Source organism: Vanacampus margaritifer, chromosome 6, assembly GCF_051991255.1.
Source record: "Vanacampus margaritifer isolate UIUO_Vmar chromosome 6, RoL_Vmar_1.0, whole genome shotgun sequence".
Lineage (NCBI taxonomy): Eukaryota > Metazoa > Chordata > Actinopteri > Syngnathiformes > Syngnathidae > Vanacampus > Vanacampus margaritifer.
In genome coordinates, this window is record NC_135437.1 from 20,695,126 (window position 1) to 20,721,511 (window position 26,386).

Below are 26,386 nucleotides of genomic sequence, written 5' to 3' on the forward strand. Positions count from 1 at the left end.
ATGAGTTTTACACTAAAAGACCCATTTCTTGACTCAAAGTTGGGTCAAATCGACCCAAGTAGAGGATCGGTCCAATTTTTGCCCGTAGTTGGGTTATTTTTGACCCAACTGTTTTTAGAATGTGTAATAGTGGCTAGCCTGTCTGTCTCTTTGAAGTTTGCGGTTTCCACTCTCGGCCTTTTGTGCTTGCGTGAGCTTTCACTAGATATAGAGTGCCTTCCACATTAAAACAAAAAACAGCATACAGACGCTCCCCAACTTACGAACGAGTTACGTTCCGAGCGATCGTTCGTAAGGTGAATTTGTTCGTAAGTTGCTTCAGTGCTATATTTTGTATTATAATTTATGTTTAAAGAGAATACGTACAGTACTGTACTACGTATGTTAGAGAGAGAGAGCGAGAGACACACACAGTATGTACATGTACGTAATAAGATAAATAAAATGAAGTTTAACTTACTTTTGGAAGATGTACTCGATGCTTAAGGATTTGATGGAGGAGGAGAAGGAGGAAGAGGAGGATTTTATATCATGAGAGGTTCTTCGTCGTCGCTGGAATGGGCTTCAAAAGTTACTTCCTCCTCCGTAACTTCAATATAGGAAGAAGTTGAGGGTCGAGGAGAAGAAGATGAGGGTTGATGAGTATCTTCCTTGGAGGATTTACTAGAAACTGGCCGAAAGAAGCGATCTAACTACGATTGCACAGTTTTCTTCTTTTTTCATCATAAATGATGCGGTCGCACTGTATGGCATCATTCAATTGATTTGCAACCTTTGTGCAACGTTCAATATTTGGGTCTTGCTGCTCGAAGAGTGCGATGGCTTTATCTATGAGCGACAGGCGTTTCTTCTTCTTCCTCCTCCTCGACACGTTGCTGAGCCTCCAATGCTGGGTGAGCTCTCACAGCGCCAAGCGTCGGTATTAGCGGCGGAAAGAAGCACTACAGTACTCGGAAAAAGGTGCGCAATAAAAAATCTAACTTACAGCATCTCTTTCCGAACATTTTTTGACATGCGCGCATGCGCGCAGACATGTTCGTATGTACCGTTGTTCGTAACACGAATGTTCGTAAGTAGGGGAGCGTCTGTATTAGGTTTATTGCTACAGTATCTAAATGGTCTATAGTTGGTTGTCTGCAGTATATGTTCCGAGTAATTAGTACGTATTATATTGGCACATACTTTCTATAGCGCTCATTAAGGTCATAGTTGAGGTGCAGCCTGTCACAGATAACTTTGGGCGGGGTGAATATTTAAATTTGCTCATCTTGATATGTGAATATGAAAAAATATCTGAGCATGACAATGAATGGGGTCAATTTGAGAAGTCAGAGCATCCACACTGAAGCCTTGCGAGTGCGTCACAGCTGAGCGATGGCGTAGTTCTGCGTGAGCGCGGACCCCCGGAGAGTACCCTTGGCCCAGCTGCCACAGAAGGGGGAGGGGTGAGGCCGCGTTGATACCGCGTGTATGTGTGTGTGTGTGTGTGTCGATGTGTTGGTGAGGTGGGGCGGGCGGGTGGCGATGAGCTTAAAGTGACGGGACAGACGAGCTGATATGCTCTCCAGACCGTTAAGGAGGCCTCTTTAATGTGTGACAGCTAAGTCAGCATTGAGACTGCAAGCCCAGTGGTGTGGCTCTGGGCACACACACACGCATGCACCCACACATGACAAGATGACAGCAACACACAAAATGCAGCGCACACAGCACAGAGTGGCCACAGAGTCGCCCAACAACACGCAGACCACTTGCAAGGCGATGTAAGTCCTCTTGAAATTATTTACGAGCTTACATATGATGATTTTCTTTGGACACGTTCCAACTGCTGGAGTTAGCGCCTCAAAAGGTTGCACATGATTTTTTTTTTTTTAGTTTGCACGTGTTGTGTGGAGTCAACGCAAGAGAGTCAGCAGTCAAGTCAAGGTCGAGTAGGCGTATAAAAAATGGCATAATCGTTTGTTTAGAGGAAGTAGGACACAAAGCACCTCAAGGCTTGGTGGTTTGATGCCAGCGCGTGTCCCGCTGTGGCAGTCGGGCTCGTCGGCGGCCAGGCTTGTTAAGAAACAGTGTCTTGCACCTTTGCACGGAGTCGTTTGTTTTGTCGATGACCTCACTTTGCATAAGCCAAAGATGAGATTGTCAGGTTCGAGGCGACTTGAGTTGGTTTTGAGAGCGGTGCTGAATCAGAGTGAGCGTGCGAGCAGCTGATCGCATCTCCGGGCTGAAAGTGCACAAAAAGGTGCCTGGATAGGAGCTACCTCCCCTTTAAAAGAGCACCGCGGGAACAGATGTGAAATTGACGGAATCCAGTTAAGTGCCGTCAGCTGAAATATTGCTTTAGTAAACTTTCTTTTTTGTATTCGCTGAGGTGTAGAGAACAGTCATCTCATCTGAACAACATTTAATCTGCTGATTTAAGTGCACTTCAGATGAATGATTAAACACAATAGAATAGAATAGATGGGAGGGGAGACTTTTTAATACCACAGGCAGATTTTTTTTATTTTTATGAAGAATACTTAACTGGCTGAATTTCCTTTTTAAAATCCAGTTTCTGTATTATGCATAATCATTTGTTTTTTTTTATCATAACTTAATAACACAAATAAGTTTTTTAAAATTATCCGGCATATACTATTTTATTTTTCAATAAGGGTTTGGTGAATGCATATAAGAAACTGGTGGGGTTCAGTACCTCCAACAAGGCTAAGAACCTCTGATTTAGAGTCTTCACTGAACACTCTAAAAACAGTTGGGTGAAAAATAACCCAACTATAGGTCCAAAATGGACCGATCCCCTATTTAGGTCTATTTGACCCAACTTTGAGTCAAGAAATGGGTCATTTAGTGTAAAACAACTCCAAACATGTGCCAAACTTGATACAGACTGCAGACAGCAGATATGCTGCCAAATATAGAAAAATGAAATATAAAATGGATGTGACATCTTCTCACAATATAAATCACTAATCATGCTAAAAAATGCACACTCTAAATGAAGTCACTTTCTGTAGGTGTAAAAAGCAGGATTACAGAGGATGAAATTCAATAATCTTCAACAAATACTAGGCAGTGCTGAAATACTTGCTGTTTCGTTGTTCTTCTTTTAAATTTACACTAGGGTTGGGAATCTTTGACTGTCTCACGATTCGATTCCGATTTTTGGGTGCGCGATTCAATTCAGAATCGATGTTCGATTCAGAATTGATTTTCGATTCAAAATGATTGATTGACAAAGAATCGTCATGACCTACTCCAGTCTGGTTTGCAAGACAGAATGAATGACAAATAGATACAGAAAAAAATATTTTTTATTTATATTTTATTTATTTACATTTGATACGTTTTGAATTGTAAGGAAAGTGCCTTTTTCCACAAAAACAGAGTGTGGACCACTACTGCGTGACTTTTTCCTTCTACTCTCTAATGTGGTCTTAACGCGCCGAACCACACTGCCCCTAAGTGGCCAAAGCTTGTACAACATGAATAGCGCTCCCAATAAAGGCAGACACAAACAAGAGCAAGACAGTATCAAATATTTTAAATAAAATCGATTTAGGGACATTTAAAATAAATTCTGAATCGTACTAAATGAGAATTGCGATTCTTATAAAGATCGATTTTTTGGCACACCCCTCATTTACACACAAACTACATACATGTGCCGCCATCTAGTGTTCAACAGTGGAATTTCACCCAATATAAATGAGATTTAAACCAAAATAGAGTTACTAATTGTACAAAATAAGTGAGCGAAATAGCGGCACCATGAACCTGGAACCCACAATGAAGGGAGGTTTATTGTACATCTGAGGAATAACGAAAAACAGCGCCATCTGTTGGGCGCGTCGCCTTTCACTGCCCCTAATGTAGAGTCTCCAGTGACAACAGGATGAATCACTTTTCTCCTCCAGTGCATTGGTGTGTGTGTGAGATCAGACCCGAGGCCTTATATGTACTTTATATGCGAGGCAGCGGTGATGATGTCACTTCTTCATCCATAAGTGGACAAAACGAGCCTCTGGCAGGTTGGGGAGGCGGAGCCCAGGAGGGTTGAAGTGAAGCTGTGAGGTTGATGACTCACCTCGCAGCACATACAGAGAGAAAGCACTGCGACAGCACCGAGGTGTGACGGTGTGCACGCGTGTGTGTGTGTGTGTGTCATCCCGCTCGCTGCCATCCACTTGGTGCAGTGCTTTTAATGTGAAGAGGACTTTGTCTGTGAACTTCCTCTTTTGTTTGTTGGAAAACTAATAAATCACAGGGTTACAGCAGTGGAGGTTCTCAGGGCTCCGGGCCAGGTTTGCCTCCACTGGGAGCAGCCGGCGAGTCTCACAAACAACCGGCGTCGGATATTGCTGCATGCAATAAAGTGGACGAGCCAGTGGAAGGACATGAGAAAGAAGGGCAGCCCCGGCTGGCCTATTTCCTGGCCGAGGAAAAAGAGCACTTTAATGTGTTGTGAGTGGCAGCGCGGGCTTGTGGGGAACGGCGTCAAATGCGAGCAGTGGTTTCACACAAGAGGAAGGTAATGATTGGCCAGGCCGAGTCATTACTGTATGGATGCAGAGAAGGGGGGATGTCGGTGTGAAATCCGCTGCTGCAGTGGTATGCGGTGGGCTTTCGGACTGCAGCACAAACGCTGACCCCCAGCTGCCGAGTGATTGACTCACCCAAACACACACTCCTTAAGAATTGTATCTGATATGGTACCTCTCCCATGGAACTAAATCACATGCCATGTTTCCTTATAGAGTGGCCAGGTGCATTTATTTACACTGCTACATCCTGATTAGTTGAGGGAGTGTGTATTTAAAGTGGAAGTCAACCGTAAAAAAATTATTAACAACAATATGTAATGTGAACTCACTAGTCAAAACATGAAATTCTGATGAACTCATGTGCTCTCAAAAACGTATAAATACGTTCTAATTTAAATATTACCATGAAACCAAAGACGTATTTATATGTTGTTGTTGTGTGTATTTTAATGCTAGAGAATACAGAAGGCTTTGATTCAGCCTCTAAACTGAAGAGAATGGTTGAAGCAATGGTAGTTATTACAAAAACTATCAGCAGAGATCAATCAGGGCCATGTTGAAAAAAAGTTCATTAACTCACATAGATTTGTGAATAATGATGAAACCTCGCTATATTCTAATGCTAATTGCTGCAAAACGGAAACAAATAGAAATATACTTTTTTTGATGAAAGAAGAGACTTGAATCTTTCTTTTGGTAGGTTCCATGTTTGAATAGCAATAGATATGTAATTATGTAATACATCATTTATGCCAAAACTGAGCAATATTATCTTATAGGGGCAGAATTTTTTTATACAACCCTTTTAATTGACTCGCATTAGAGTGCGCCGACCTGAGTGAGTCGTGTTGATTGTAATTTCCCCCTCCATTGATATTTGCATGTCGATAGTAATTTCTCAATGTGCATCATTTCCACAACCGCCATGTAGTTATTTCATCTAAAGGCCCCAAACAACTAAACTTGTGAGTAATGCCGCCAACCTTCCATCTTTGTTAGATTCATTAGCGCACATGTCTGCTAATGAGAGTAGTGTCTCATTATTCTTGATAATCATCTGAATGGCATCCTCATCAGTGGGAAGTGAGGGAGTGTTGAAAGGACGTTTGTCAGAGGTTGGAGAATGACTCTATTAGCGGTAGCTGACGACATTAAACAGACCATATGGAAACTGCCTTATTTTACAATTTGACATGAATAATTTTCATTAAAATTTGGGCAACCATGTACTCTTAACTCATTCACTCTCAGCCATTTTCACTGAAGCAACCCTCTTCGCTCCCGGCTGTTTGACTGGATTTTGACTGATTTTGCAAGGCCCACAGAACGTTGTGTTCTATTGCTACTAGCATTAGAGTATAGCTAAGTTTCAACATTATTCACAAATCTGTTTAAAACACTGGAGGAAAGAGCTTTTTGGCAACATGGCCCTGGTTGATCTCTTATACTCGACTGCCACCTGCTGGCCGTTTTTTGTAATAACCACCATTGCTTTAAGTGACCTCTTTAGGTCAGAGCCTGCATCAAAGCCTTCTGTATGCTCTAGCATTAAACAAATATTTATTGAATTTTTTTTAACGTATAAATACGTTTTTGGGACCATGGCCATATTTAAAATAGAACGTATTTATAAGTTTTTGGGTGCAAATTAGTTAATATTGTTGGTTCCAAAGCAACCCAAATTGGGTGAATTAACAAACCTTGTGCTGGGTACAAAAGGGTCCAAGCCTATGCTGCATTGGGTTGAGGATTTGACCCAGCATATTGGGTCATTGGCACATTGGGTCATTTCCTAAGAAGAATTTACTTTTTCCTGCAGTCGTCACTCACTTAAGTCACTCGCATGATATGTTTGACACAATTTGTACACCGGATGCTTTTCTAGACGCAATCCACCCATCTTCCAAATCCAATCTTCAATCCAATCAAACCAAATAGTTAACCCAAGTTTGGGTAAAAGTAACCCAATCTGCTCAAAATCCCCAACTACACAGCCAGTGAGTTAGGAAAACAACCCAACATTTTTTTTATATATTACGTGGTCATTATAATTTTGTAGGAATTCTATACTGTATACAGTATATGTGGAGATTATTCATTCAAGCCAAATTGCAATGAAAATTGCATGTCAATTTGGAGACATAAAGAAAGACATAAATCAACTAAGCATGAGATGGCTGATTAAAAATATCAGACACCAAGTGAAGATGGCCCCTCGGGCCAGTGAGTAGCATAGAGGATGACATTAGCGCATTCTATCTGGACATTTAGTAATTGCTCTGATTTTCTGGGAACTGTTTGTTAATGCTGTTAAATTATTTCCGGCCATCTATCCGTCTTCCGCATATCCTCACTAGGAACGTGGGTATGCTTTAGTTTGTTCAACCTTAACATAAGTCTGCACGTTAGCTATTTTTCTGTATGTATAACAAACGTGAGTATATTACCACTTATTGCTTAGTAAAAAAAAAGCCATTGTCTCTAAATATAATGGCCTCGCTTCAACCTCCAGAGACGTTTTCTCTGTATTTTTTTTGTGAGTCAGATGTTCTGCGCTCAGGTGAGGAGGCGGCCCACTCCTCCACAACAACAAAGTCTAGACCGATCGACTTACTCTTATGTCTAGAACAGCACCAGCGAATCACGCTATTGATTGAAAAATAACCCAATTGCGGTCAATTGACGAGTGAGTTTGGCAAAAGGTCGCGTGTACAACAGAGGTAATTTGAGGTTCTGCGCACGATGAATGATTGAAGACATTGCACTGTTGCGCACAGTCAGACTTGCAAGAATAGCACATGATCACACTGAAATTATTCATCATCTTCAGACTTGAGGTTTAAAAAAAGAAATCAATAAATGTTTTACTGTCTGCGGCTAAATGTCGCCATGTTTAATCCAGAGCGATGAAATATGGTTTGTGTGGTTTTCATTAATACAAGTCAACATTGTTTACTAATTATTATCAGCCCATATTCATCTCAACTGACACTTTGATTCAAAGGTGGAAAATAAGGTGCTCAACGATTTGAAATATAAATGATGACAAATCTGAATTATGCGTCAATGGTGGAAACCAGTAGAAAAATGTGAAGACAAAACAATCTAAAGTAGTTCAGTGTTTGTGGTTGACCTTAAGTGAAGCAAACTGAACCATGAAGAAAAAAAAACATACTATGTTGGCATAAAATCCATTACCTGGGAATTTGCTAATGAAGGCCATCAGATGTGGATGAATGCTCTGGAAGATTTCATGGCAGTGGTCCGTTTAGACACATTACGACTTTGAAAAGGAGCTGTGGAGGTTGTGCACCTGCTGACGCAGAAACGCTTCTGAGGTGTACGCAGTACTCAGTGTTGGTTCAGAGTTTGAACTTTTTAAACTAACTACTAGTCATATGGCAGAAAGTGAATATTACTAACACAGTTAACATGTCAGGACAGACTGCGATTTTAATGTTGTGATTCTTGTGCCACTTTACTGGGAAAAAAATAATTAATTAAAAATCAATTATTGTAAAAAAAAAAAAAAGAAAAGGAGATACTCGATTATTTCTAACATCCAGCATAACAAATGTTGTTATTATTTTATTATTGTTTTTCTTGTTGTTATTACACACTATAGATGGGGTGGAGCTATCCAAAGCACTTAAAACACCACCTCCATATCGACAGAAACATTTTGATGCTGATTCTGATATTTGAGTAAAATTGACATGATAAATTTTTTTAAACCTATCTTTTGTTTTCTTACAGCATTTGAATGTTTTACAATATTTATCCTTTAGTATTTACCTTGCAAAAGAGAGGAAAACCAGCAAAAAATTGGCCAATTTCCCGCCTATTTTAGATAGCAATGTTTGTCTTTGAACGTCATTATCTATGTCTTATGTTGTAGTGTGTTAATGTGTAAATAAAAAATAATAATTGGTGATACTTTTTTTTTGTTGTTGCAGATTTTGATAGAGCTAACATTAGCTGATCCAATAGGCCTGACCCTAATCATACCATTCTTTAACTCTTTGACTGCCAGACGTTTTCAGAAAAGGGATGCCGTGGGTGCCAGCCGATTTTAAGCATTTTGACTGATCTTTCAAGGTCCATAGAAAAGTATGTGTTTGGACTATGGAAACACACATACTACCAAAAAAAGATTGGACTCTCATCTTTCATCAGAAAAAAAAAGTTTGTTTCTACCTTATTCCGTTTTTCAGTAATCCACAATAGAAAATGGTTAGTTTCACCTCTGTTTTGAAACAAACGTCTTTTAACGTCTTTGGCACTCCTCCATAGGATTTTACTAAACATTATTTAACGTTTTTGGCAGTCAAAGAGTTAAAAAAAACAAAAAAAAAAACACATTCCTTATTCCAGAAGTGTGTATCAAACTGGTAGCCCTTTGCATTAACCACTTCCCAAGAAGTAGCACTCAGCCCAGGTGGATCATCCTTCACGAAGGGGTATCGTACCATCGCAAGGGGCATCTGTCTCGGACAGAAAGGCATAAAACCCATCCGATGGCGGATGTATATAGACGTTGCATGGCAAAATGTTGCACCCACCAAACAATCCCAAATAAATGGGGGTGGGTGGAGGCAATCATGCCTCAGGCATCCACTGTGCTTTGCATGCTAGTTGGCTTTTAATAAAATGCAGAGTGTGATACATATTTCGTTTTTTGGCCACGATGGAGAGGAGTAGTTGAATGTGACAGGATGATCATTGGCTCATAAAAGTTAGCTTACTCCTCAACAACAGTTCCACCCCCACCCCCCACCCCATTTCCGAAATGATGGCTACGCCCCTGACTACTACTACTACTGAGCATCTCCAAAATGAATACCCCCCCCCCTCCCTCGCTCCCGCCAACACCCCCTCCCCTCCCTACCTCACACGCGCGCACATACATACGGACGCTTGGACGCTGCAGCGTTTTTTAAGAGAGTGCTGGCGAGCCAGCAGAGGAGGAGGGAGGCAGGAGGAAGCCGATCATGTCCGGAGCGTGTTAGGAGGAGGAGAGAGAGGACGCGCGCACGTTGACACAATCGAAAAAACGAGGAGGAAAGAAGAAGCGATCGGATGGAAGGGCGGTGCGTTTCGGTGCGAGTGTCATTGCAGACATGGGTCGCCGCGGCACGACACCTTGCCTTGAGCTCCTTGGGGGGTGTTTTCGCCGTCAGTCCTTCGGCTCTGCAAATGGCGATGTGCTGCTGATGCTACCGCTGCCGAGCCCGGGAGACGCAGCCGAGGCGGCGGATGCCAGGGAATAATCAGAAGACTCATATATGATCACCTGCGCTTTTCTTTGCCTGGGATTTTCCGTAGCGGTGGACGGTACCATGGTGAATTACCAGAAATATATTACTGTGATGCAGCTGGCTCTGGGGGTGACCGCCTCCAACAAAGAACATTGTCTTCCACCCAGGAAGCGAATGTGGTGAGTAGGAAATCAGGGAGGATGAGGATGAAGTGTGGGGAGGGGAGAGATACAAATCAAAGCTGTTTTGAAAAGGAAAAAAAAAAAAAGGAGTCCTAAATGACACAATAGTGATTTTTTGTCACTGCAGCCAATCTGCAATCATCTCACTACAATGCATGCTGGGAGTTTTTTTCTATGTGTGTGTGTTTCCTCTTAAAGTTGAATGGCTAGTGCAGTGTTGTCCAACCTTTAGTGAGACAAAGCAAATGGAAAAATGTCACAAAAAGTGAATGCACAGGTGAATTATGTTGCATCTGCCATCTAGTGGAAGAGCATTTCATTCTTCTACCTGTCACTACACATCACTGGCTTAGATGGATGAACATAGTAGTAAATAGGGGTTAAATAACTTACCTTTTTTTTATATAGTCGCCTATAACATGATGAAAGTTAGGGATAGTGATACCACTTTTGTCAGACCGATACCAGTACTAGTAATTAACACTAGTCACGAAACCGATACCAAGTGCCGATACCAGTACTACTTTTGATACATAAGACCCCCCCCCCCCTAAAAATGACATAATTTTAAAGAAAGCCCCTTACATCCAAATGTAGCATTTAACTTTACAATTGCATGCAATTAATGGCATTTTTTTTGTATTCTTCTAATTTCTAGTTCCTGTATGTAAAAATGTCACAAGAGGACTCGGCCGTCGTAGCATAGCACGTTTCCAGACAGGACATTTGTTTTTTTTCATTTCTTTGAAAAATTAGAAACAGTTTCTATTTCACTTGATGTTAGACCTTAGTCTTAGTTTTGGTAAAATATTTCCACATTTCTAGTGTCGTAAAGCGACACAAGTGTTACGATGTTAGTGTATTCTACAATTTCTATGATGAATAAAGTTCTTGTTTACACACATTTTTCTTGGCGCTTTAATGAACATTGGCGAATAGGTATGGCACTACACTTCAGCTAGGGGGTGCTATAGCCCTGTCAGTAATTTGTGTAGCCTCAGTTAAGGGTAAGCCAACCCCTCAGGTGGCGGCCATTTTGCTACTTGCTGTCGACTGAAGATGACGGCAATGTTGCTCAGGGTCTCAGGTAACAACCAATCACAGCTCAACTTCAGAAAACAGGTGAGCCGTGATTGGTCGTTGCCTGAGAACTGAGCAACTGTGATGTCATCTTCAGTCGATAGCAATTGGCAAAATGGCCGCCCCATAAGATGGATTTTGATTCAGACCGTTTTGTTTAGACCGGTGAGGTCACATATTACAAATTATTGTCAAAAAATATTGACTTCCACTTTAAGTCCTTCTAGTGTTTTATTTGAGAAATTACTTTTGCAGCCAAATTAAAAATATTGTTTAAAATATAAAAAAGTTTAATGGAAATTTGTTACATGATTTTCTTTATTTAATACTGTAAATACATGTGAATGTCTCACAATATAAGACAGAAATCTTTTATTGCGTTGTAACTGATGCCACCAAGGTGAGATTTAGACTATTTATTTGCATTTAAGTATTTGTAACTGCTATTTTTTTTTACCTGGGATGGGCTAGTACCATTACTAAGTAGGTACCGGTTGAACAAAAAGTGGTATCAAACACGACCAGTTTTGACCTTGTTCCATAAGCACAAAATTAAGTGTTTGTATGCTTTAGTGGAAAAAAAGTTTGGATATCCCAGAATGAATGAAATTGTATAAGGTTGGGAATCACTAAGCTAGGGTGATGTCATCTTCCGAAGCTCCATGTATGTCAATATGAATGCGAAGATCTCATCCATCCTTTCCTTTCCTGTGCTTATGTTCTCCTCATTATAATAAAAGAACATAAAAGCATGAAACATGGCACTCTGCTGTTTTTCTTCCCACATGTACACCCTCCATTAAACATGTCCCCCGTGCTCTCAGCATGTTTGTGTCTTGTCTTGCCACCACTTTGTGTCCTCATTACTCCAAACCGCAGTGGTCACCTCCTCTCGCTCCCTCCTCCTGCTTCGGCCTTGTGTTTACTTAAAAAGAACACACACATTTCCTCCTCACGGGAAGGCGCACCAAGGCTTCGTTACTAGCAGATCATCATCTAGTCGAAAATCAAAGATGCTTAATTAGGAGTTGGCTCCGTGGAAGGGAAATAGCAGGTGGTGCTTGCAAATATTTGGCTACAGCGGGTGTCAGAGGCAAATCGAACCACAATGCAGGAAGCAGAGTAAAAATGACGAGGGCTCGCTGTACAGAGCGCAAATCCACTCATCGGACATTTCATTTGGCACCTCACGCTAATGAATCTCTTTTTGTAGCATCAAAGTCATGTTCCCATTGTAAAAGTGGCAGATTGTTCCATTTGATTTTTGTTTGTAATGTATACACAAACAGGCCACTTTATTAGGTACACCTGGACAGCCTAGATCAGTGGTTCTTAACCTGGGTTCTATCGTGTGATTTCCTTATTATTATTATTATCCCCTCACATCAGTAAAAAAAAAAGAAAGTGGTCAGATGAATATATGCAAATGTTCCCCAATTTCAATACTGTAAATGTATAGGATCGTATGCCGAGAAACGTTTCTCGGGAGTGGTAATATGGCGGCCTCGCGGCTTCAAAAGCCTTGGCCTATCAGCTATCCAGTAATATATTCAGATCAGTGTTTCCTTACAAATGTGGAGATCTCGTCTTACTAACATAACTGCTCATGCTTACATTCTTCAACAGGCTGTTGTATATTCAAGCTTTTGTTTCTAAGTATATTAATGATAAGTTTGAAAATAATTCCTCATTGGTGGAGGGTTACCATTCAACTGTTTTTGATCATTTCATTTTTCCTCACTTTTTGGGTTTTGCTTCAAATTGGGCCCAGTGATGCCCTATGACCCCAGTTTGAGTTGCTCCTCTCCCCCACTATATAAAAACTTGAGCAGTTTTGTTCACATCTGCGATTTCCTGATGCAATTGAAAACTTCAACTTTGAACAAAAACAAGTTTGATGTGACAGTGAGGGTGCGGGCAGAGGGTTCGTGCTGGTGTGGCCCCTTTAGAGTGCCTCGTTGTCACGGTGTGGATTCGGTGGGATCTATTTCAGCCACCAGGGCTTTATGCGATATACTTTCACGGTTCAAACGTACATTATGTGTCGACTGTCACCATTATTTTTTTTTATTGATTATTTTATTGATTATTCCATCGGTTATTCGGATAATCAGATAAAAATTGCATTAAAGTGTATACCAAAATCCTTCAGTCCAGCACACACCTCCACCATAGCCGATAGCCATTCTCATTTGGATAAGCACCAAATTGCGCACCTTCCTTGATGTCCACCCCCTATATGCCTCATTTTGACATCAATAGTCATGCATTATTCACTAAGAAATTAAGGACACTGTCAAAAAAAAAGGCCCTACACTGCAATGTTGAAGGAAATCCTGTATCCACACCTTAATTTGATGACATATTTTTTGCCGCATGGCTCAACCCGCCACAGTTTCAAGGAAAGGTGCTTTCGTGTACTTTCAAACTTGAAAACATAACTAGTGTTTCCCAACGATGTGTCTATTATTGTTATGATATTTCCAATTTGCGTAACAAACACATAGTGTAACTTTGGCTTAAAGTCAGCTATCTTAATGCAAACACCTAATGGGAATCAGTTAGAATCTCTGTGTGTTAGAAAGCTTTAAAGTGGTCAAACAAACATTTTCTTTACAGTAATATGTCCTACGCGCCCTTACTAGTCTAAACACAATATTGTGATTAGTATTGTGTTTGTGGAATTTGAGTTGAGCAGAAAATTAACCCATTTTTATCCATCTCAAGGGGCGGCCATTTTACCACTTGCTGTCGACTGAAAATGACATCACAGTTGCTCAGGGCTTGAAATTAATCCACGGAAAAACATTCAATTGTTGTTTTTTGTATGGACGCGCTGTGTAAAATAAAGTTTGAGTCATTCATTGATGGTATGACACTCCTATGGACATTGGACAGTTTAAACCTGCTTTTTTTGCGCCGTTGTTGACGACTCGATTCGCAATTTGAAAAGAGCTAATATTGGTCGATTAAATCAGTCGGGCAGTAAAAGAGACTCAATAATAATCTTGAGGAGAAAAATGGATCCATAAGAGTTTGGTAGTTAAAGGGACAGTGTGTGGAATTAAGTGCCACCTAGTGGTGAACTAATAATACATTCTTTTAAAAAATATGTTCTATCACATCAATATATATATTTTTTATAAATAATCACAGGTCTAGTAATTGCTAATTATACTAAATACTGTAGGTCCCGCCGTGCCTTACAGGAGGCTGACATGTTTCTCCGCCATCTTTCTGCTAGGCATAGCTGAAGGGGAAGAACTTCGCAATTTGCGAAATTTGCTCTTTCCTAGGCATCGTAGTGCACGTGCGTCAAAATGCACACGCTTCGAACTGAGTTGGTTGCATTCCATTAGTTCACCACTAGATGGCACTAAATTATACACATTGCCCCTTTAAGCATAAAGTTAAATATGCTTTCCTTATCATGTTTAACTCGTATTCAGTAAGAATCCTCTCACAGTCCCACTTAAACAGCTTCACGTCCCCAAAAAGAAGCTAAATGTAGCATATATTTGTGTACTAAACGTCTCCCACAAACAAGAACAGTTGCTATCGCAGGAGTCAAGGGTGCTATCACTGGCAGCTTTTCTTCTTATTGCCTAATCATATTCATTGTCTTTTCTCAACTGCTGCCCGGGGACAAGATGAGGGTTTTCTCCGAGACCTTTCATGTCTCCCTTGCTATTGTTTGTGATGACTCACACATCGTCCTATCAAGCATCTGATTTTATTTTAGGGAACCCGGGCACAAAGGCTGAATTATTCATGCAAGCGCCACGACGCGCTCTGATCTCGTTAGATTGAAGATTTGTAACGGAGAGAGGAGAGATCAGGTGTGATGAAAGTAAGGCGGTTTGGTAGCGTTCAGAGAATAATGAGCTATTTGAGCGCAATGCTGATATTGTCGACAAACGGGGACTCCTCATTGCAACTAATTGTGGTAAATCTGCTTGATCCTTTTTGACATCGTCCTGCATGAGCAAGACGTGCGCTTTTCATCCGTTTGAACCACATTTGTGTTTTGCGTCACACTACGTCATCGTTGGAAACAATCGGCATGCCGGGTTCCCTTGCACTTAACTACTGCTAAGAATGGATTTTGGATGGCCATGTTGTCTCTTTCAAGAGATCTCTACTTAGCATTTGTAATGATTTCAGTTAATTTCCCTAATTGTTTTCTATTCTGAGAACGCGCTCAAGTCTGACGCCGCTCAGAGCTTAGAAAGCTTCAGCAACTGTGCAAATTGTTAATTGTTTTAGAGATTTAGTGAGAGAACTCAATCACAGGAGCAAAAAAAAAAAAGAAGTCATATCACACTAATAATTAGAGATGTTCGAGACCACTTATTTTCAGAGCGTTTTCTTAAAATTGCATGAAATGAATGGGAATTTTCTATTCTTCCAATTTCCGATTTCTACTTCCTGATCATTAAACGGCTACAACAGTCGCGAGTCGCGAGTTCCGATATCTTGAAATAAGGCCTGGTATCAGCCCGATACTGATTTGATCTGTACTCGTCCATCCCAATTACTACTAATAATAAGACCTTACACCGATTTGATCGGCTGGATCGGGATCGAACGATATTTAGCATTTTATGTTAAATTGATGATCAGCTGTAATTTCTTCATTTGCCCTATCGATCAAATATGTAATTGATTGGCTCTGCGAAATTACATGTTATATTTAATGTTCATCTCATTTGCTCCCAAAAACTTATGAACCCGTTCTATTTTAAATGTTTTAAATGTCCTAAAGACGTATTTATACGTTTTATGTTTGTTTGTTTTTTTAATGCTAGAGCATACAGAAGGCTTTGATGCTTTAAGGGGAGACACTTATTGTTATCAACAAAAAAAATAAAAAATAAATACATAAATAAATAAATACAAAACAAGTGTACATGTGTAGATGCAAGCGTTGGACACTGTGACTTGCCAAGAAGAATCCAAACAAGAAGAATTTATTTATTTAAACATAGCCTGGTACACGTTTTTTAATGAACCAAATATTCTATCGTTTAAAAATGAAATAGAATGTGTTGAATGAAAAAAAAGCAGTTTTTATTTACTCAAATATATTTTTTAAAGGACATTGTAGAGCTGTAATTTTAATTCCGTGACACCGCAATATTTTTGCGTTTATCATACCGTCAAAATCTAATATCGGCCCATGCCTATAACATACAATAGGAAACTTCATTTATGGACACTGGGTCATAATTAGCATCTATTTGGTGGTGTTCTTTATACTTATTTATTTATAAGTATGACAAACAGCTGAGCTAAGTTTCTCCAGTACTCTATATTCGTAAGTGCGTGTTATACTGCCCCCAGGTGGCCAAGGAGCTCACACCAGAAATGTCAGTGGGGAAAACGTGACAAAAACTGTTATTTTCTGCTTGTGTTTAACTCTTTGACTGCCAAACATTATCCAAAAAACAACAACCCCGACAATGCCAGCCGATTTTGAGTATTTTAACTCATCTTTCAAGGCAAACAGAATATTGTGTTTTGACTATATATACACGGTGAGTACCAAATCGCGTTCCATTCTTTCATTAGAAAAAAAAGGTTTGTTTCTACCTTATTCCGTTCTTTAGTAATCACCATTTGAAAATACCGGTAGGTAATTTGAGTGACATTGAGCGAAAATTGAAACGATAAGGAGAAAACGAGCTTTTTTGTGAAAAGATATATTTTCTGCACAACAGTGACTTTGACAATAGTATTTTTGTTTAGTGACGCTCTGTGAATTAGATTTAATGTGACAAAGGCTTTGATCATTCACGTCATCCCTGAAAACGTTCTATTTCATCAGATTTGTCTTGTTTCATTGTAATTCCATACACCGGGAGCCCATTGAAAAGAAATACAATGCTGCCATCTGCTGGCCATAGTTAGAGGCTGTTTTGGGATTTTACAACCCCAATAACAAGGCAGTGAGATGCACAAGACGTTGCGCTGCTCATTGAGAAAAAAAAAAACTCGCAGTTGACGTCTATTGACGTTTTTGGCGGCATTCATTAGGATTTTCGCATACCTCATTAAACGTTTTTGGCGGTCAAAGAGTAAATTATGTTCTTACTGTATGTGTTTCTTGAGGCTCAAGCTGATGTCAGAATGCACCCACATTCCATAATCAATGCCTCAACCCCCACCTTAAACATGTGATCAAACACACTTGTGGAAAAGGTATTCATGTCCATGAAAGCATTATGTAAGATCTGGTTGAAACGATGCCCGTGGGTCAGTCGCGAGTCAAAGTCTCCACTTCCTGCAAAGTCAATCTTGTCAAGTCTCTCCACTTGATCTTGTTGACAAGAGCGGGCTGCTATCTAAATGGATTGGACATGGTCTGTGCATTAATACCATCACTTGGAACGTGCTCGTCTCGCCAAAAATAAATACATCAAATAATGCGCACTGATTTGTTGTAAAAAAAAAAAAATCAACGCTGTTAATACTACATCCTACACATATGAGACGCCTCATTCCAACAGCACACTGAAGCACCGTTTGTTTATTTAGTAAGTACTTTGGTCAGTTTGTGAGTGTAAGCAGGGTCCGACTTTGTGTTTCTGACATTTTTGTACAAAAAAGGTCATAAGCACTTGCTGCTGGAATCCCAGCCATGCGCTTGTGTCGGCTCGGCAGCTGGGGAAAGAGATGTTCAATACAAAAGCTATTATTTGCAAGTCGCCGTTGTTCTGTTCCACTTTTTTTTTTTTTTTCTCATATGAAATGAACTCTGAATAGCTTGCTGATTTACAGATGGGTGGGTGGTGATTCCAGATCAGGCAGCACATGATGACATCATGTCTCAAACAATGAACCCACTATACATGAAAATAGGGCATAGTAAATATTGCTGATGTTTGATAACCCATTTTTCAGACTAAAACTAGTATGATACTCACAACGAGTACCAATACCACTAGTACTTTTGATGCATACAAATTTAATTACCACATTGAGAGATAATCGTGAAGAGTTTTTTTTTTTTTTTATTGCTGATGCATATGATTATTCACCAATGTGTTAAACCGCCAGTGTAGCGTCACCTACTGGCAAGGAGGACATATTCAATTTCAGATTACAGACGCTCCCCACCTTACGAACGAGTTACGTTCCGGACGATCGTTCGTAAGGTGAATTTGTTCGTAAGTTGCTTCAGTGCTATATTTTGTATTATAATTTATGTTTAAAGCCTATATAAGTATATTGAAGGTTTATATAAGTATGTTTAAGGCTTGTACAAGTAACCTGCATTGGTTTGTACTGAAAAAAACTTAAAGATGTACTCGATGCTTAAGGAGATGATGGAGGAGGAGGAAGAGGAGGATTTTATATCATGAGAGATTCTTCGTCGTCGCTGGAATCGGCTTCAAAAGTTATTTCCTGCTTCATGGGGACCGGCGTTTTCTTCCTCCTCCTCCTCGCCACGTTGCTCAGCCTCCAATGAGCTCTCACAGCGCCAATCGTCGGTATTAGCGGCGGAAAGAAGCACTACGCGCAATACAAAATCTATCTTACAGCATTTCTTTCCAAACATTTTTCGACATACTGTACGCGCAGAAATGTTCGTATGTACCGTTGTTCGCAACTCGAATGTTCGTAAGTAGGGGAGCGTCTGTATTATTAATTTTTGCTTTAAAAGGGAAGACTATTTAAAATTTTCATTTACTACAATATATTCTATGCGCCCTCGGAATAATATTCGGATTAACATTGCATTTGTGGAATATGAATTAAGCAGAAAAATCATCCATCTCAATGGGTGGCCATTTTGCTACTTGCTGTCCACTGAAAATGACATCACAGTGCCTGACGGCTCAGCTTGTGAACGTCTCATGACCAGACTAAGAAAACAGGTGAGCCGCGATTGGCTGATTGAGATGTCACTGATCTGTATATATTACCGGATAGCTGATAGCATGCCCATACATGCCCGTACAAGCCGCTGAAGCCACAGAGCGGCCATTTTACCAATCAATCATTTCATGTTATTAATGTTTACTAAATACATTACCGTAAGAAACGTTATAATTACATTTAGTCAGAGTTACTTAATATTTTCCTACATGTAATCTTTAGTTGCATCATGTACATGTTACTTAATTGGAGTGAGTGCAAATACTTGCGAGAGTTTTTTTAAAGTAAATCTTACTTGTTTTTTTTTACAGTGTACTGTCTCAAATGTTCTCCAATTTTGATACTGTAAACGTATAGGATCGTATGCCGAGAAACGTTTCTTGGAAGTGGTAATATGGCTGCCTGGCGGCTTCAAAAGTCTCGGCCTATCAGCTGTCCAGTTATATACAGATCAGCGTTTTCAGTTGACAGCGAGTGGCAAAATTACCGTCCCCTGGGACGAATAAAAATGGTGGATTTTGATGCTTATAGTATTGGGTGTGTGGGTGTATCCATGGCCTTCATGAGTACCCGATACCTTGAAATAATACCATATCAGCCATGACAGGGTGATAAATGTATTCTAACATTTATAGCCAATGTTTAAATTTTTGACACATTGTTGGTTTAACCTTTTTCCACAAGTTATATTGATTATTGATTAATGTCTCCTTTTAGATCAATGCAGTGCTTTGTGTGGGGCTTTTAGAACTGGAAATGTGTATTGATTTGACATGTAAAAAGTAGCCTCCATTCAAATGTAGACTCCCGAGCAACTATTCGGAGAGAGTCATTATGTCGTTCATGATTATGAATTTATTATAAAAGCCGGATGTGACATCAAACTGACACACAAGCTTTTCGGCGAAGACACAGCAGCCTCATATTAACAGATCCCATTTTTAATGTCTTTACGTAATTCTTCCCTATTCCCCGGCCAAATGGTCGCCGCCGCTTCCTGTCCCGCTCATCTCTCAGCGTGTGGCGCCGAGATTTACACGTCCCTCTGCCCCGATGCCGTGCGTATGTGTGTGCGCGCCATGTGCTCTCCCGAAATTAGCGGAGGCACGACTCTGCTCGCCTTTGATAAAGACTGAATAGCTGCAGCTCGCTATATTAGGATTAGTCTTTGCAAACAGATGTTCCTCTTGCCTGCAGTCTTAAAACCCGATTCCCTCCCCCTGCACACAGCCAAAGATTAGCATTAACCTGACTAAATGAACTTTACACTCTGTTGCAGGCCTGCAGGGATAATACAACAAGTCGCATGCATTTATGTAACGTTTGCCTTTATTTTTAACATCTGCCTCACCAGAGAAGAGGGTAAGCGTGAACTTTTAGTTATGATCGCGTGTGCCTTCGCGTCCGCGCCGCTCTCACGAGTCAGAGACGCTCAGCAAATTGTTATATTAGCAGCGGCCAATATGGGAGGAGTGAAGCGTAACATTGCCTATTGACCTGCTGATTAAGCAGTAGCCGTTATTGCCCCCCAACTAATCGCACCCGATTGCGCCTGCGGGCCGACTGACAGAGGAGCAACAGAGAGGCCGCGGTGTGGACCTGCAGCTGATTAACTCATTCACTGCCATTGACGGCTATAAACGTCAAAAATTCATTTGAACTATTTCTATTCGTTTAACATTTTTTCCCACTTTTGTTAACAAGAGTATGAAAGCCTAGATTTTTTTTATTGTACATTTAGAACAAATATAACATTTGTGATTAATCGTGAGTTAGCTATTGAAGTCAAGTGATTAATTAACATTAAAAATTTTAATCGCCTGATGCGATTTAAAAAAAAAAGAAAGAAAAAATTATTAAAAATTAGGGGCATCGGGTGATTAAAATTTGTAATCGCCGCATGACTTCAGTAGTTAACTCACGATTAATCACAAATGTTATATCTGTTCTAAATGTACAATAAAAAAATCTAGGTTTTCATACTCTTGTTAACAAAAGTGGGGAAAAAAAATGTTAAACTAATAGAAATAGTTCAAATTAATTTTTGACGTTTATAGCCGTCAATGGCACTGAATGAGTTAATCAGCTGCAGGATATACCGCGGTTTTCATACACTAGTTGACCAAAGTGGGGGAAAAAATGTTAAACTAATAGAATGAGCTCAAATGAATTTTTGACGTCTATAGCCGTCAATGGCAGTGAATGAGCTAATCAGCTGCAGGACATACTGCGGTTTTCATACACTAGTTGACAAAAGCGGGGAAAAAAATGTTAAACTAATAGAATGAGCTCAAATGAATTTTTGACGTCTATAGCCGTCATTGGCAGTTAATGAGTTAATGTGTGTCCCTGCTCCATTTTTTTTTTTTGTAACAGCATCAGGCGCATGTTTAACTTTATTAGCGCTCTACATCATCACACTCCAAGATGGACAGCGCAGGCCGTGAGAGGTCTCCTTATTGATCTGTTTTCTTTTGAAGCTGATTCTTCTTTGTTCTCACGCGAGCTGCAAAGAAGGACCGTAATGCGGAAAGGGGAAAAACCCCATCCAGGTCAAAACTCAAGGTTCCATATTATTTGTTGTTTTTTTTCCCCTATACTTCCTGCTTATTTGATAGACATCATCGTGTCATGCCATTCCCTCTCCCCAAAAAAATTCCCAACATTAAATAGACTTGCAGTTTAGATGGCAGTACATCACAGTGGCAAAGATAGATAAATTGAAGTCATTAATTGCCTCCGCCAAAGAGATTATAGTTAGCATCTCCCTCGCTTGTTTGTCTGACTGTCAGTAGGATTACACCAAAAGTAGCAGGCGGCTTGATTTTCATAAAACCTGACGGGGCAGAGCGTGAGTAATGGAGGAAGCCGTCACATTTTGAGCGGATCCAAATCGCAGCACAGATCCAGGAATTATCTTTAGCACTGCGAGACATTTTGTTGACAGAAACGTTTGCAGGCATGAAACGATATTACAAAGTGGGGCAAGGTGAAGAGACCCTCTCAAAATGACTCATTAAATCTGCTTAATAAAGCAAACTGATTGATCTACTGCCTATGTATTTTGGGAACCATTGATTTGGGGGGGAGGGGGGGGATTTTATTTCATCTAACTGGCTTTCAGATGATATTTTATGTGTAAGCATAAATGTAAAGGAAAAGAAAAGGGTCCTTACATTTTATATTATTTTTCATATTTTTTTACCCTTATGCTAGACATTCATAAGATATTGTTAAAATGGAGCATAAATGTCACATTTTTATGCACTTTGTCATAGCTGGAATGGAAATAATGAGCTCTGAATTTTTGATAAAGAAGATTTAATCAAATGACAATGGAAATTTGTTCCTTTGCACATAATATCTGAGTGGACCAGTTGTTGAACCGTGTAACATTCTGCTCTTTTGTGGCCTCAAGTGTTTTGGCTGAAATCCATTTCCGAATCAACATCCAGAAAATGAGTTTGTGAATGCACAGGACAGCTCCGGGGCTGAGACAGAGTCCGAGCAGCTTTTTTTCTCATTGCTAATGTTTGCAATCTTGTTTAGCAGAACAATCTGAGGTCGACTGTATTTGACTGCACAAATGCTTTTCCATCCAGTAAGCACCTTATCTGCCTCCAGGCAATATTGAATGAATGCAGAGAGAAAAGTGGAAGCGATGTTGTCTTTGCTCCATCTCTGTTAATTCCTTTCTCCAAATCCTGGATGCTCCTCTAGGTCTTGTGCTAATGGAAATCTGGTGTTTCTGGATGACACATCCATGACATCACAACACTATAGAAAAGATAATATGCTATATCATTACTAACATTGTCGGTGTAATATAAACACTATAAAATTGCCATGGAGTGTAGTTTGCATTGTGACATCTATTATCCTGGCATCCTCATACTGGTCAATGGAGACTTTATTTTTATTTTATTTTTATTTATTTTATTTTTTTCCTGGAGAGCTCAGTATTGTTCATTCAGTAATTTTACCTATTTGACATGTCATCATCATTGCTCTCTCTTTTTTTAGTTTTTTTTAATTTATTTAAAAATTAAAAAAAAAATATATATATATTTTGTATGTGGGTGAGTATGTGTATGTGCGTGTGTGAGTGTGTATTCATTAGTTCACCTAAAACCTATTAAAAAAATCCCATCCCACCTAAACCGAACACTTCCAGCCAGAGTCATGAGGCCGTCAGGAGACTTTAATCTGGCTCCGCTCTTTCATCTACTAACAACGAAAAGTGTCAACGTGAAGGGATTTATAGTGTATTTTGGCTGGAGAAGATTTTGTTTGGTTATTTCTGATTTCATTGTTGTTATTTCATGTTTTGTGTACAGCGCTTTGTTGCAGCTGCAGCTGTTGTGAATGTTGAGTTGAGACTTTAATCCATCAGACCTGTCAAAATGTACATGGGAAAATATGGTAAAGAGGCAGAACCTCGTTGGCATCTCTCCACCAAGGACCAAAGCCCTTATCGAGCTATACGTCTTCGACTACCTCCCGCCACATAAAACCTGCGATATTCATTCATTCATCCATCCATAGTCTTTGTCCTCATTTGAGATCATTGCCTCGACTGAGGCAAAAGTAATCATGCTTTGGTATTTGTGCATTTTCACATTCATATCAAATTAAGTCAGGTTGTGATGACGGCTTTAACAAATATGGCAAAAAGTGATTTTATTTTTTGAAAATTGCATACTCTCCCTTTAGGTTGAAGTACAGATTATTGTGCTTTGAAAGAAAAAAAAGATTTAACAGAAGTACAGACTAAAATGTGGTTAACTTGCTATGACATATTTGCGTGTTCAAACCAATATAAACGCATAATCTGGTTCATGTTTGGATTCTAGCTAATCCCAATCCCAATCTGATTTCCATGATGTTCATGTTAACAATTTTTTACAACACGTTACAGCCATACTATCCTGGCGTCTAAAACAAAACATGAGATAACCCACCCCCACCCCCACCCCCACCCCAAAAAAAAATCAATGTTGATCTTATGTGGGAAAAAATAAAAAAATAAATGACAAATTTGCCCAGTAAAAAATGCGGATCCGAAGGGGTTAATCATCCTGGGTTCGATGGAACCCCAAGGGTTCGTTGAGTCACTCTCAAGAGCTCTGCAGAGGTCAAGACGCACACCTGACTTAAATGATTTGTGATGATACGACCCGCTTGTCCATTCATTGGCTGCAGGTGCATCATGCTACATTGCTTGGCCTATCTGTGCTGCAGGGAATTTGAGGCGCTCAGTAGTCGACTTGTGACTGTTGTGATGGTATGTGGTGTGATTTTTTTTTCTTTCCATATTTTAATCCCATCATTCTAAATATGTCGAGCAGAAAAAAAAATGGTCGGATGAATATGTGCAATATGAATTCACATTCACAATGGATGGATGGATGTATATTGGACTGTATGGTGTTCCACAGGGTTCAACCCTGGGGCCTCTGCTGTTTTCATTGCATCTTCTGCCCTTGGGTTCCATCTTGTTTTAAAGTGCTCCATAAATATAGAGTTAAATTGAGGGATGGGAGTCAGGGTCCTAACTGCATGATTTGCCAATGCCAAGTTGAGCAATTCTAGTCCAGCACTACTAGCTATCTAGCAAAACTAAAGGAACACTAAATTTGAGGAGAAAGCCTTTTATGAAGGATAAAACATTTCCTCAGAATATTGATGATAGGTCTCCAAAGTGTACGACTACCATCTTCTGACCGTGGCCCAGCTTCAGTTTAGTCTAAAAGAGCTACCAGGTGTGTGAAGCTGCAGTGCTTCCTGAGCATAAACCAGTCCACCTGCAGGGTCTTTGTGACATTAAATCCCTACTATAGATTTATTTTAAATGTCAGTTTAACCAGCAGGGCGGGCGGGAGTACCGTGGCCTTTGGACGAGCAAGAACGTCCCCATTGTGTTGTTCTTCCCTTTCGGTAGCCTCAGGCCGGTCGTCCTGCTGTGACACAAATGTATTGGGTCGCTTTTGTTGTGCTCTGATGGAGGGCTGTTGTTTTTATTTGTCCCACTGGCCTCAGGATACACCCCAGCCCGACCGCTGGCTCCGTCACAGCCGCCTCCTCTGCGAGCACCGTTCAGGGCAAGCCGTCACTCCGCCGCATCAAGGGCCGAATCCACAGGAGCAAAAGTCTGGACAGCATCGACCTCCTGGACTCCAATGTAAGTCTACTAAGATGGAATATTGAAAGTCAGCATGATAGCGCACATATGACAAATGTCCCGTATCTTTTACTTCTATCATTATTTTAACACACTAAAAAAGGCCAAGTCTTTGCACCCACAGAGCAGAAAGCTGATCATTCATGTGACATCAAAAATGATAGTTTACCATTAAACAGTGCACCTGAATAGACCTACACAACTATAACGAACAAATAATTGCATAAAAGCTATTAAATATGGAGGACCAAAATTGCCAAAATTAAAAATAAATAAATAATAAAATAAATACATAAAAGTGAAAATAAAAATGGATATAAAAAATATAATTCAAAAAATGTAATACAAATATATTTATTTATGTATATATATATATATATATATATATATATATATATATATATATATATAGTTTTTTTTTCAATATATATATAGTTTTTTATTTAATTTACGAATTGTATTTTTTTAGATACGTTTTTTTATTTTCACTTATTTAGTCATTTATTTATTTTGAATTTTGGCAGTTTTGGTCTTCCATGATTAAAGTGTTGTCTACTTTAAAAAAAACTTATTTTGTCCAAACAATTACTTCTTTTTTTTTGGGGGGGGGGGGGGATTTTGCTTTGTGTCAACAGACATTGTTTTAAATATAAATAAAAAATAAATAAAATGAGTCTTAATGCAGATCAATGTACTTCCTTGTTGCCAGATGGAAGCATAGAGTGCAGACGGTGTAAGCCTCATGGGAGTAATTTGGGGTTGACAACTAAGCTAACTGTGAATTCAGCTCAATGCTCCACCTCATTAAAGTACATAAAAAAAAAGGAAGGGGGGGAAAAAAAACTGAGCTGCTTGAATTATTGATACCAGCATTGGTCAGCAGTAGTGTTGAGGCCTTTGGGGATTTGAATGACTGTAAGATAAAAGATTAAAAACCAGTAGTCAGCAAAAAACTGCTTAAAACTGTGTTTGGAGAGATTGCGCTTTGGGGGAAAAAAAAACGTTTCAGTATTTGTAATACCACTTTGAGTGTTTATCGTCCCTCCCTGTAAAGCTTAGTGGTGGTGTGATGTGTGTGTAACAGGCCCAGAGCTTAAATCTGCTCTCTGACATGTTGATTTATTAAAAACGGTAGAAGTATTATAGCAGTGAAAATCTGACAGCGCACATTATCTATGTAAAAAAACAAAACAAAGTGAACTCCGAACTATTGAGCAAAAAAGACCTACATTTCAAATGTTATTATAAGCATTGCGGTGA

The 26,386-nt window shown here is 39.7% G+C and overlaps 1 protein-coding gene across 8 annotated transcripts in view; it reads left to right on the top strand.

Moving 5' to 3' along the window:
• The window catches only part of tjp1b (tight junction protein 1b), a 76,886-nt gene that overhangs the window by 2,686 nt on the left and 47,814 nt on the right, over positions 1-26,386 (top strand). For 7 of the 8 annotated variants that reach the window (XM_077568738.1, XM_077568742.1, XM_077568743.1 and 4 more), the window contains exon 3: positions 24,985-25,126. In XM_077568738.1, coding sequence (XP_077424864.1) covers positions 24,985-25,126 — 142 coding nt within the window. Of the gene's footprint in view, positions 1-9,460; positions 9,982-24,984; positions 25,127-26,386 lie in introns of those variants that run through there. The other variant, XM_077568746.1, reaches the window with a different exon arrangement.